The 13,051-nt window shown below is 49.7% G+C and overlaps 3 protein-coding genes across 3 annotated transcripts; 1 reads left to right on the top strand and 2 right to left on the bottom strand.

Moving 5' to 3' along the window:
- Positions 1–302: 302 nt before the first annotated feature.
- Positions 303–2,707, bottom strand: BP5553_07391 (Zn2 DNA-binding protein; the record flags this gene model as incomplete). Its single annotated transcript, XM_032016014.1, has 2 exons — positions 303–2,525; positions 2,594–2,707. The coding sequence occupies 2 exons, from the start codon at positions 2,705–2,707 to the stop codon at positions 303–305; spliced, it is 2,337 nt and encodes a 778-aa protein (XP_031868283.1).
- Positions 2,708–4,493: 1,786 nt separating this feature from the next.
- On the top strand, positions 4,494–9,051 carry BP5553_07390 (ATPase of HSP90 chaperone topoisomerase II kinase; the record flags this gene model as incomplete). The annotated part of the gene is made up of 6 exons (XM_032016013.1): positions 4,494–4,582; positions 4,658–4,906; positions 4,964–5,104; positions 5,163–6,879; positions 6,976–7,681; positions 7,730–9,051. The coding sequence occupies 6 exons, from the start codon at positions 4,494–4,496 to the stop codon at positions 9,049–9,051; spliced, it is 4,224 nt and encodes a 1,407-aa protein (XP_031868282.1).
- A 1,960-nt stretch (positions 9,052–11,011) lies between these two features.
- BP5553_07389 (uncharacterized protein) lies at positions 11,012–11,552 on the bottom strand (the record flags this gene model as incomplete). Its single annotated transcript, XM_032016012.1, has 3 exons — positions 11,012–11,031; positions 11,092–11,159; positions 11,224–11,552. 3 exons carry the CDS (start codon positions 11,550–11,552, stop codon positions 11,012–11,014), a joined length of 417 nt encoding a protein of 138 aa, XP_031868281.1.
- Between the last annotated feature and the right edge of the window lie 1,499 nt (positions 11,553–13,051).

The raw sequence follows: 13,051 nt of genomic DNA, 5'->3' as shown, positions 1-13,051 counted from the left end.
GAGATAAGCGTGGACGGGGCATTCATGTACTGTACTATTAGGCCACCCTAGGCGGCTCATTCCTGGAATCCTACGTATATCCATTTGGGGAGTAATGAACGATCTAGGGAACTGCATAAGTAGGACTTTTGAGGTAGCAGATGTCCCGCGGACATGTACGGCCATATGGAGCTATGCCATTCTTTAACAACCAAGGCCCTAGTATAACGCCCTTGGAACTATTTTGTCGCTTTTAGATCGCCCGGCTATATCCCTTATTTTGTGCGGTTCATATTTACAACATACCTAGCCTACCCAATCTCTTAAGGGCTATAAGTATTCATAAGCCCCCAAAAGCTATCACTCCCAAAATCTCCCTCAAACTGCCACCTTGCAGCACTCATGTCCTCTTCTCCCGCTACATCAATACCCGTCACGTCCCAAGTCCCAGTCTCATAGCCCGAATCCATTGCTGTTCCCAAGTCGTTGAATACTAGATCGTGCATAGGGTGTAGCGGTGCTAAGGGAATTGGGGCGAAGTCGCCTGGAGCGGTGGTGATATTGCCGGTGCCCCACGACGCCGAGTTTGACGAGAGTGGAGTTGGAACAGCGGACGGTGATGTAAGGTTCGAAATTGTGGGAAGAGTGTAGACGGTTGCTGGAGTTGGTGCATTATTGTGATCTGTAGTGGAGGTTGAAGAAGCGCTGGAAATAGATTGATGATGCGTTGAAGGTGTTAGGTATTGCCCATTGGTTGTTAAGCATGGATATGTTTCTGGGGTGCGAGCCAATGGGGATGATTGCGTTTTAAGCCCTGATTCGGTCTGGATCTGGGTGGATTTGGGTGGGCTGAGGGCGCGTTTTAACCGTAGGTGGATGGCTTTCAATACGCCCAGCGCAGCTTTGGCCATAGTATTCCGCGTCGACATTATTTGGAAGCGTTCCATACCCCATTCGAAATGTCTAAGACTGTCGTCGAGATCATCCGAGTTTTCGTGCGGATGTAGGATGTATATTGCTGCCACGAGAACAATTGCATCAAATGTGTTTAAAACCAGGGCGAACATCTTGTAGTGCAGGGAGCTGAGCATTCCGAAAAATGCTCGCTGAGCAAGCAGAATATCTAGGCCAGCCTTTAACGCCGCTGTACGGCTAGATGGGCTCGTGAAGATGTAGGGTCTGTGAAGAGCCATAATTGTAAATGCAGCGCCGTTTTTGAAGACCTCCCGAGCACGTGGAAGCCAGTAGCATCCTGGATCCGCGTCGAATGATGTATCCGGGTTATGAGCGCGGAAGAAGGGAGGGCAGTGGAAGGCTATTTGGCGGATGAGATTGTGCATTTTCTCCACTTTGGCAAGGTTGTTTTGATTCGGGTCTTCCTTCTCAAGGTTGAAAATATCCCACAATGGTGCACTAAGCTCCACGTTCCAAAGAAGCATGGTCAGAGGTGTTGGGGGGTCCGATTGAGCTCGTGGCGAAGGGGCCGCCTCACGACGGCTCTTGGGGGTGGGCGCATCGATGGGAAAAGGAGGTGTTCCATCCCGGGGGTCGATTGTTGCAGGCCGGCCCAGATTAATCGCCATGTGGATATCCCAAAGCGCAAGAATCAACCACATCCTTCGTCTTAGCTGCTCGACCCAAAGTCCCTCGAGAATATCTTCTGCTTTCTCATCCGGCCTGCGAGGTTTAGAGACACCCTCCCTATGTAACCCGATCTCCTGAGCATCTCTGATGGTGGAGGATAATGAATGCCAGCCCTCTGTAACCATCCCCACATTCTTGAGATATGCCGTTCGAAGAAATCCTGCTTGGACGGTGAGCAGGGTGGTGTTGCGCTTGCCCAGGAGGTTGAGGATGGCTACGCCAGACTCGCTATAGTCGCTAGCCAGATCATCGAATGACATCCCCGCGGCGTATTTCAAGGAATCGAGGCCCTTGTCGTAGTCTAATGGCTGAAACTGTAAGGCCAGAGCGAGGCATTGGAAGAGTAGCGCGGGGAAGAATTGCAGCTCGCCAGATAATTCTAGAGGGCCCTTGTTCAAAGTCGAGAAGGACAGGTTGTACCAGTTCTGCAGGTGGTCTCTGAATATGCCCTCATCCAAGGGATAATACTGGTAATTGACTTCGCGGAAGTATGTTGGCAAGAGCTGCTCGATATATGGCTTGGAGGGCAATTGGCGTATCAGACTCTTGTATTTCTCGCGGAGGCCGCTCTGGTCGGACGCCCCTGCTGCGGGATGGGCGAGCAGAGACGATTCGCCGGCGTCATGTTTCTCGATCTTCTTGAAGATCCCCAGCGTGGTGTTGATATTTCCATTCGACTTCGCATATCCAAAAGCCGTGACCTGCGCCGCGGTATCTGTATCGGCGTCCCTGTCTGGATCGTTTGGCCTGATGACACTGAACGCCCCGCCATGGAGGGATGTTGCTGCGGCGGTGTTTTTCTCCTCGAGCAATTGTTGCTTCCTGGCAGATTCGTTCTCATAGTGGCAGAGGGATTGCTTGTTGCGCGCGATGCAGTTGGAGCAGGGAGACGAGCGGTCGCACTGGGAGCTATGCGTAAGTAGAGAGGAGGGGGGGAACTCGATATAAGCTTTGGGGGGGGGGGTTGCACCTTTTGCTTGCGCCGATGGCACTCGGTGCACGATATCACGATCCTCTTGCGTTTGCGTGGCGGCTTCAAGGGACTCGGCGGGCGAGGAGGGCCATTGTCGCCGGCGGGATTCATGGCTTTGGGGCGCGACGCAATGGGAGGCGGATGAGGTTATATATATCTCTTTATCAAGACCAAGGCAAGCTTGGAGATATGAAAGATGGAGAAAGCGGGGCGACAGCAGCAGGTGGAACCAGTACTGTACTTCTACTCGTACAGTACGAGGAGAAGAAGAAAGCCGGCGGGGCGCAAAGAGGACAGCAGACAGCACGGCCACAGCAGCAGCAGCAGCAGCAGCAGCAGCAGCAAACGCAGCAAAGCAGCTGGGGGAGACTAGTATGCTCGACTCAACTCGACTCGACACTCGTTCAGGGACCGCGGATAATAATAAATGGCGAAGAACAAGGGGTTATACTTATATACGAAGACTTCGCGAAGGAATGAGACAATGGCACACTGGCGACATTGCTACAGCGCAGGGTTGTTATTTGGCGGTGGTGTCCTGTACGTAGTGTAAGGTGCGTAGTGTACGTATTGGAGTACTCGAGTATGTGTATGTGTATGTACATGTACATGCGTATGTATGTGTATGTATAGTACTGTGCTGTCCTGCGTACCTCCTTCGTACCAGCGTGCAAAGTAAAGTACAGTACGAGCGAGAGGCGGACTTAGGACTTAAGCGCAAGCTTAAGCGGCTTATTACAGTATGAGCTGGAGCTTTGCTGCTGCTGTACAGTAACTCGCAAAGTAACTCCTGGCCCACGAGATCCCCAGGTAGGTACTCCAGGACCAGATGGCGATACTGTACTCGAGTGTTGGATGCTTGGAACAGGTGCATTGCAAGTGCCAACTCTAATACCTATATGCTAAGATAAGAGTCGTAAGATAATACAAGGTAGTGCTCTTCGGCACTGCTCTACGTATTCCGGACTCCCTACGACGTGTACCGGCACTGTACTATGTAATAAGACCTGCAAGCTCATGAATTTGCGGTTCAAGTTGCAACCGTCAGTCTTGGGCTGGTACTATCATACCGTACTCGGTCCCTCGAAGGAGGGCCTTGCACCTACGCGCGACGGAGGGACCCGAACAATAACTTACCTTACCTTATTAACTTACGAAGTCTAACAAGGGACGAAATCCTGGCTCCCCGTTCCTTGTTCCTGGGGTGGATAATGGTCCCCTCCCTCCCTCCTGTCCTCTCTCTCTCGCTCCCCTCGACGGTCAACCCTCAACCCTCAACCCTCCTGATCCCCTTCCCTCCCCTTCCCTTCCCTTCACTTCCCTTCCCCGCTACTACTACCACACCCCCTCTCTTTAGCTCTCTCTATACCTTCTATATTGTATATGCTATATATGCTATATGCTATGCTATATGTTTATATGTTTATATTCTCCATTGCTGGTCGCTTAATATCGCCGCTGCAGCATGACGGAGGTGGCGCTGGGCCACAGATCCCCAAGGACCCCAAAGCTGCTCATCGCCGTCCTCCAGTTTCCAGTTTCCAGTTCTGTGCTGTTGTCTTTGTCTTTGCCGTGCACACTCCTGGCGCACGACACCCAAGCCATAGCCATAGCCATAGACATAGCCACACCTGGTATGATATCCAAGTTGCCGTCTGCTGCTTTGCCCGTCTCGTGCTGGTGTCCGCTCTTTCTTGCCATCCTTGCTTTTGCTCTACTTGTGTAGTTCAGCCGCCTCCCTTCCCACCACCATCCGCCACCATAGATCCAAGCTCGCGATGATATGCCGACCTAGACTCCCTTCTAGAACGTGCCCACGTCTTTGCTTCACTTGACAGACCTCGATAGTACTCGAGTATATCCATCCGCCAGAGGCAGACGGCGGCAGTGACACGCGATGGCGCCCACCATTGAACCCCCCGCCATCATTGCCTTGTCGCATGTTGCTGGGGTTTCCGATGGGGCCAGAGCGAGAGAGCTTTATAAGTACGTCGTGTTCTCTTAACGGGTCACAGATCCCACGCCCCCGTTCAGAGAAGAGGGCTGACGGCGCCGTATTAGATACTTCCAACCCTCTGAGCCCGTCAACTCCGATACCTGTTTTCCAGCCTCAATAGCACCTGTACCTGCACCTGCAAGTGGAACTGGAACTCGAACTGGACCTGTCCAGCAGGCGGAGGATGAGCCTCCCCGGCACGTCCCAGTCAAATCAAACATTACCGCTGCCAAGGTCGCCTCTCCTGATACTGCTCTTACGGCCTTTTGCCAACTAGTAACATGGCGAACTGGATCACAGCGAGCCATGATCGGGTGCGCAAGAATCCTAAGGATGCCAATCCTATGGCCCGATATGCTAACCTGTTTCAGGCTCATCGATGCTAAGACTCAGTACTTTGTTGCCGAGAGCACGAAGACCGTGGACCTTTTCGATACGGCCAGCCACGCCACTGGCGACGACATCTGGATGGGTTGCAGCAGTGTATCAAAGACTGGAAAGCTATGTGAGAAGTAGGTTTATGCCCGACTTTTGCAGGCAGAGCTTTCGCCCACTTACTTGCCTGTGCAGAACAATAGCGGTAAAACCTTCGCCAAATAATAGCAGCTACCCATCGTTTGTGGTCAACGACCTCAGCAAGGATGAATGTTTCAACCAATTGCCCTTCGTCACTGGCCCTCCAAATCTGAGATTCTACGCGGGTGTCCCGTTGATAACAGAAAAAGGGATACCTATTGGAAGCTTGTTTGTCGTTGATGACCAGGTGAGAGATGGGATGAGCAAGGAAAATATCCATTTTATGGGCACCATGGCGCAAACCATTATGAAACACTTGGAGATGGTAAGAGGGGTTGAAGAGCATCGTCGAAGCGTCAAGATGAGTCGCGGTCTCGCCTCGTTTGTTGAAGGACGTGCAGAACTCCTCGAGGCTGAGGTCGACGTTTATAGTGGTGAGGGAACCAAAATCGCTGGCCAATTTGCCTCTGAGCCACCAGGCTTTCCCGGGTCGAAGCCGAATAGCCCACCTAGTAGTTCCATAACCGCCCCCATAGGTTCTCCCAGCAGCGTTGATCGGAGAGACCGAGAACACTCGCATTCCACTCCACTGACCATGCTCAAGAGTGAACAGGCCACGAGAACAAGAGCCTCTCCTGACGACAAGCCGGATAGCTCACTGCGACCTCCCGAATACTCCACGCCCGAATCCCAGGGTACATCACTGGGAACAGCAACATCAGGGAGTATCATCTGGTCTCGCTCTAACTATCAAACCGGTTCAAGTGCTGATGTCGACTTGTCGGAAACATCTTCCCAGAAGCGTCTCTTCTCGCGTGCTGCACATTTGATCCACGATACCTTTGAAGTTGACGGCGGTTGCATCTTTTATGATGCACAAGCGGGGATCGCCAGCGACCACCATGATCAGCCCAGCTCCCCAGGACATGCTGACCCCTTGACCGAGGATAGCCAGACGGAAAGTCAAGCTACGAGTGGCGATGAATTTCCAACTATTGGCGAGAACGCTTCCTTGAGCCATGATCCGAATAACGCACCGGCTGTTGCCACCTCACAGGCAGCGATGTCTCCCGATCTACCTGCCGCCTTCTCGCGGACGTCAAGAATGTCGAAAAAGCCTGCCGAGATATTGGGCTTCTCGACTCCTGCTGCAACTTCGGTCCATGGGGATGCCCTACCCGGGCCCCAGCTGTTCAAACCCTTTCAAGAGAAGGCCCTCGACTCTCTGCTACGCCGGTATCCTAGGGGAAAGCTATGGACGTTTGATTCTGATGGTGGTGTCACCTCATCGGAGGAGGAGGAGGAATGGCTTCAGCGTCCGGCGAAGCACCCAGTCCAGCCCAACAAGGACGTAATGCGACGGAAAGCTCGAACTGTGCGTGCTAAGTCGGATGCCAAATTCCTTTCTAAGCACTTCCCAGGTGTCCGGCAACTGCTATTCGTCCCTCTTTGGGATGCCGGTCGCTCGCGGTGGCTCAGCGGGTGCTTCGTATGGTCGACTGAGCTTAGCCGGGTCTTCTCTAAGCAGAGCGAGCTATCGTTTCTAACTGCATTTGCCAACTCTGTGATGGCAGAGTGGTCGAGAATAGATACGGAGATCGCGAATCGAAAGAAAGGAGATTTTATTGGCAGTATCTCCCACGAGCTGAGATCTCCCTTGCATGGGATACTTGCAAGCGCAGAGTTTCTGAGTGATGAAGTTCAGTCCACCTTTGAGACGAGCATGGTTGAGACGATATCCAGTTGTGGCAGGACCCTTCTTGATACGATAGTAAGTGTTCTTTGCCCTCGTAATGATTCGTATTAATCCTTTAACCAACTTGGGCATGCCTCTCCCTAACGTGATCGCCGCACTAACATCCCCCAGAACCATGTATTGGACTTCTCCAAAATCAATCATTTCGAAAGCACATGGCGAAAAAGCAGACGTGGGATTCCTCGGTCTGCAAGTGGAGTGGCTATCAAACAATCCGAATTACCTATGATCAATCTCTACGCGGACATTGATGTCTCAGTCGTCTGTGAGGAGGTTGTTGAAGGGATCTTTGCTGGCCATATTTTCCATAGTGGCAATACCACGAATTTCGACATGACTGAGGCTCCACGGAAGACTATGCCTGTGCAATTAAAAGGCCCGTTGCCCTCCCAGCCCGAGGCAGGGTCGGGTGCCTTCCAACAGCCGGAAGTTGCGGTCATCTTTGATGTCGATCAAGAAAATTACCAATTTACCACACAGCCTGGGGCTTTCCGGAGGGTTGTCATGAACCTCCTTGGCAATGCCCTTAAGTATACATCCCACGGGTATGTACGTGTCAAGCTGACCACTGCTCCAATAGAGGATTTCCAAGACCTGGAGACTGGGGAAGTAATCCCAAGAGCCATGGTTACCTTGACTGTCTCAGATACCGGCAAAGGAATTTCGCCTGAATTTCTGCGATCCAAGTTGTTTACGCCCTTTGCTCAGGAAAACGCTCTGTCCAGTGGAACAGGTCTTGGTCTTTCTATTGTGAAGAGCATTGTTCATATTCTTGAGGGGGATATTACCATCGAGAGCGAGGTTGGTCGTGGAACGCGTAAGTTTATTGTGCCTCCTTGCTTGATCAGAATTAATTTTGCTGCAGAGGTTCGGGTGAGCCTGCCACTGCTGCGATGGATCCCAAATACTCTTGATCATGGCTCCGTGACCAACGCGAGGTCCGTCGCCTCCGCTGCACGCGAACCCGAGGAATCGATTTCGAAGCTACGATGCAGTCTATTAGGCCAGAGAGTCACGCTTCATGGGTTCGACATTAGATATCAAGACCCCGTATCCCACAAAATGAGTCAGCTCCTTAAGATATCTGTCATGAATTTCCTCACGAACTGGTATGGGTTGCAAGTGGTGCCTTTCGGTCAGAAAGCCGAGCTCATTATTTCTAACGAAGGAAATCCTGCCGACATCTCCAATTCACTTCCCAGAGCCGCGTCCACCCGCCGCAAACTCTCGGTCATTATACTCTGTTCGCATTCTTCACGCGTTGGGCGAGTTGCGGCCGGAAATGGCACAAAGTTAAATGTCGGATATGTTACCACGCCCGTTGGGCCGTTGAAATTAGCCAAGGCTATTGTTCAATGCATGCAGGGATCGAATACACCCACACCTGGACCAATGGATGGTGCATCGACGGGGTCTAAAGACCATGACTTGAGCAATACTTTCGAAGAAATGTCGTTAAGCCCTGCAGGAGGAGAGGTGTTGGATAATAGTCGCATGGCAGCCGTTAGTGATAATGCACGCAATGCAATTGAAAGTCCCACGCCAAACGCATTGTTCGAGAAGGCTTCTGAGTTTCCGTTCCCTGATATTCCTGGCCGATCAACTACCTCGAAGGCCAAAGATATGTCCGAAGTTAGCAAGTCAGCTCAGCGCCCATCTTCCAGGGAAAGTACAGGTACACTGCCTCAAAGTCCGAACACTTCCAGGGCCGGGCCAAAAGAGGATGTCCCAATGACGAGACCATCATTTCTACTAGTAGATGATAACGCAATTAACCTCACACTTCTCAGTACATCGATCGGCAAGAGAAAACACAACGTCATCGACAGAGCAATGGATGGACTTGCAGCTGTGAAGAAGTTCCTGGATCGACAGGAGGGGTACGATGTCATATTCATGGACATTTCTATGCCTCTACTTGATGGATTTGGAGCCACGAAACAAATCCGAGCCATTGAGGCAAGTCGGAAGGATAGATCCCGAGAAACCGGCGAATATTCCTCACCCGTCACTCCTGCGTTGGTCATCGCCATTACTGGTCTTGCTTCTAGCGATGATCAAGCTCAGGCGGCAAATGTCGGCGTGGATTTGTTCCTCACGAAACCAGTGTCGTTCAGGGATGTTAATAAGATGCTCGACAATTGGGAGGCGAATAGAGAGAAAGACACGACCTCGTCATCTATATAGACGAAGGGCGATACTTCATGATATGCCAAGTTTGCATGGTATATTGGCGTTTATAGACAACTAGCATGGTTGGCGTTGATGGTGCTTCTTGGACTAATGGATATGAAATGATATGAATATAGAAACGAAATGAAAATGAAGATGGGTCTGCGCTATGAGGGATAGATACTATGGCTTCTTGAAGGCCGCATGTACTTGTATATGGCATCGAGCGCAGCATTCACGACAGAACAGAACCCACTTGATATGGGGTGCATATGTCGTATAAAATAGCGTGATAGACTTCCTTTACTACGGAGGATATTTGAACCAGCCATTTATTTATCAGCTCACTTTCTTGAAGCTCCTGTTTACAGCGGCGATGGGTCGTCTACATCCCGTCTTTTTGGTAGGTGGAGCTTTAGTACCTACAAGAACGAAGGAGCTAGCACGTAAAGTAGCTCGGCCAACAGATTATGTCTCGCTCGCCACTACGCTACGCCTTTGTTTGAACATTGGTAATTTGTGCTTAAAGAATACAGCTCTTTGACCTCCCTTGTAGCATTTGATATATAACCCGGAGCTCAGAACTTGGAAGTGCCAATACTGAGTTTATTTCCAGTGATGAAACCATTCCATCTATATGCCCCTCTCAGCTTTTTGATCCTTCTAATTTACACATACAGGAGGATGCAAAAGATATTTTCTCTAAGAGCAACAAAGTGCTTTACGATATAGATCTTTATATACACCCTAAAACAAAAATTATGATGGAGAAGCTATGGAAGACGAATCTAGATTGTGCGCGAGATATGCGTGATCTGCAATGTACCAAACAGCATTAGCCAACATGTGGATATGAAGTTGATGATCAGATAACTCAAGCAAAGGGGAGTCTCTGCGCCGTGGGCCCAGTTATTGCATGTTAGGAGAAATTTCCAATATACGACAGCCGACGCTACCCTTTTCCCGCGAAGAGTGGCTAGACAGGACGGTTATTTGGCGTGCGTGCTTCAGCGAAGATGCATAAAATGAATGCAACTAACCCTCACAGTATTTAGCACTAGGAGAAATTAACATCAAATCCAACATAATTTGATAGCTTTTTGGCCTGGTTAAAATCGTCTTTTCGTACTTTATGCCAAGGTTAATTGAACAAATTCCCATTTATTATCCAACTACTATCATTCGATAGATTCTAATCGCCTAAACCCTCGATCCATCTAGCTAGTTAACACCAGAATATATAGGTTACATCAGCCGTTTAGGGGCTAACTCCAGGTCGCGGACGTGGTTTGGGCATACAGTGCTATTAAGTCTATGTCTTTTTGAAAATGAATAGCTTTCCAGAACATTTAACACTCTAAATACCTGTAAAGTAATTAATAGTTAAAATACTTTAGGACTAACCTGAACAATAGACTTAAAAGTTCTATAATGTTCTAACAGGACAAGGCCACTGTATTATCGAACTAAATAATTAACATCAAAATTGCTATCTGCTGCCAATTTTCAAAAGGCAACCGTTCCGTCTGAGAGAAGCGACTTTCGAATGCAGCAACGCTGTCAAGATAAATCACTATTTCGCGGACTAACAGGCTCAAGTTAGTCCGCGAACGAGTTCTTTTGAGAGGAAATGGTGGTTTAATTCTCAGAACCACCCTGCCAGCAACGCTTAAACCGGGGCACACTCCCCCAAAATCTGGGCTCAAGACACTCTAGCTATAGGGCATAAGTGATTAAATCGAAAAGTGAAATAGTGAAGGGATCAAAAATCTTAATTTTTTTCCATACATTACACAATAGACTCGTTGTTCCCTAGCCACGGAGACATAAAGAGTTATAGTAAAACACCTCGCTAGAAACATCGCCATGTGTCAAAGCAACGCTATAGTAAAACAAATGGTATGTGAACATCGCTATTAATACCAGAAATCCATACTAATATGTGGAGGAATATAGGTTCGATATATTATGTGATTCATCCAAGATGACCGTGGCCTGCAAAGATATAATCAGCAGAGTTTATTTATAAAGGCCGAGTCAAAGAGGAAAACTTACGGCCAAGAGGCTTCGCCCGCTTCGAAATGCTGTGAGCCTGGGCCTGCTTGAGTTTTGCAAGTCTCGCCCTGGAAAACATAGTGTCAGCTCTCTTCTTCTGTCGTAGCCTCATAAGTCACTGGATAGATTTACCCCTCAGCAGCCTCCCTCTCAATCCTCTTAACGTGGTCCCTCGCGTCTTTCACGGCATGCCTCGCCTGGACAAGGGCCCGGTCGGCATCTTTCTCGGCGGCCTCGGCGCTCATGACACGCTGGCGTGCTGCAACAATAGAGGCATCTTCATTGCGGTGGAGGAAGCCACTTCGGCGTGTTGGGTTGGTGGTTTCAACTGTGTCGCCGTTGTGTGTGACGGAGCTACGTCGACCGCCAAAGAGGGTGCCGCTACGGTGAGGGGGCGAGGTGCTAGTGGTTCTGGTCGTCTCGGCGGGGACTTCGTTGGGATGGCGATTGAAGATACCCATTGTGGTATGTAGAGTTAGATAGATCTTGGGAAGAGGCTTGTTTGTGATACTGGATCTTGGCTCGGTTTAGTTTGGGTTGCCTTGGGCTGCCTTGGCTTTGATTTGATTCCGAGTACCAAGGTTATGAATACGATACTGCGGGGGCACCCCATCATTGAAAGAGGTATTACTTTTAACATTATATAAAGCACAAGTACCTTGGTACCATTGTTGATGTGAACAGGTTTTGGCCGTGACGTCAGGTATGAGTTAGTCGCCGGGGATCAACTCCCCCCTGAGCTCAAGCGAGCCAATCGACAGTCCCCAGCATATACACGGGACTCCAAGCCCTGCACCGCATGAACACATAGGGGTCCGTCATACTTTGTACATACGGCCACTCATGCCTGGTTTGCAACACCAGCAACAACTGCCACATCAAGGGGATATACTATATTCCGGTCAATGCAATACGACCAGTTGTCAAAAACAATGGTAGACCCGTAGTGTTGCAAACCGTAGAGTATTGTATGGCGTAGTTATATTTGTAAACCCCACGTTATGTACTGTACCTACCTTTAGGTATTCAACAGCCCCATGACTTGGCCCTCCAATGTAAATAGGGACTTACTTAATATTGCGAACTACGCCAATGAACAGTTTCGAAATTATTGTGCTGCCATACAGTTCTCTTGAGCTCGGCGATATGATCAAAGACAGCACAGCTTTGCAAGAATTACCATGCTCGCATAGTCAAGATCTGATCTTATTTCGTTTTGCACGATACTGGCTTTAGGTGGCTTCCCTGAAAGAGATGAGGTCGGTCCGTATATCTATGAAGGCAGCAAAAAAGAATGTGACAGCCATAAGTAAGATTTCTTGCCATTTGGTGCCATTCTGTGAGGGCAGTTTGGAACTAAAAATGTGTGCCGTGTTCCTTGGTGTCCCCTGTGCAAGGCATCGAAGTATATTGGGCCAACTTTTCAAATAGTAGTCGGCTGTAGTGAATACCATTCCGGCTAGTTGTTTATCCCTTGAATATCTTCACAGTGTCATTGCCGTGTGGACATGCTACCAAACCATCCCATTTTCATAGTGGGCTGGCCGGTGCAGTATGTGGTGGTGGGAGAGCAGTCTTATTCCCCGGAGCTGTTGCTGGCGTCGATACAAAGCACTAATATTATATTTCCTGGGATGGGCCTATTGTTGAGCTAGACCGTGGTGTGGTTTCAGTGCGCTGTTCTGTGGCGTAGTCGATGGGTACTTGGAGTCTGGATTGATCGTGGTAGTGGCAGCAATCCGGGCCAGTGTCGGTCCTGGCGCGGTCGACACAGGAGCTGGCGGCTACATCCAGTATGTCAATTTCCGACAAGCCTGCTGCAGTACGGCCTAACGCGTTCTTCATTCACAGCTGGAGTAAACTTATTAGACTGCCCACAAGTCAGACCAGCTGGTGTTTACACTGTACGCATTACCAGGTAAGCAGACCTTATCATGAAACACGTGACTACTATCGATAT

Source organism: Venustampulla echinocandica (assembly GCF_003357145.1).
Source record: "Venustampulla echinocandica strain BP 5553 chromosome Unknown scaffold_5, whole genome shotgun sequence".
Lineage (NCBI taxonomy): Eukaryota > Fungi > Ascomycota > Leotiomycetes > Helotiales > Pleuroascaceae > Venustampulla > Venustampulla echinocandica.
The sequence above is the reverse complement of the archived record's forward strand: the minus strand, read 5'-3'. Positions and strand labels throughout refer to the sequence as shown.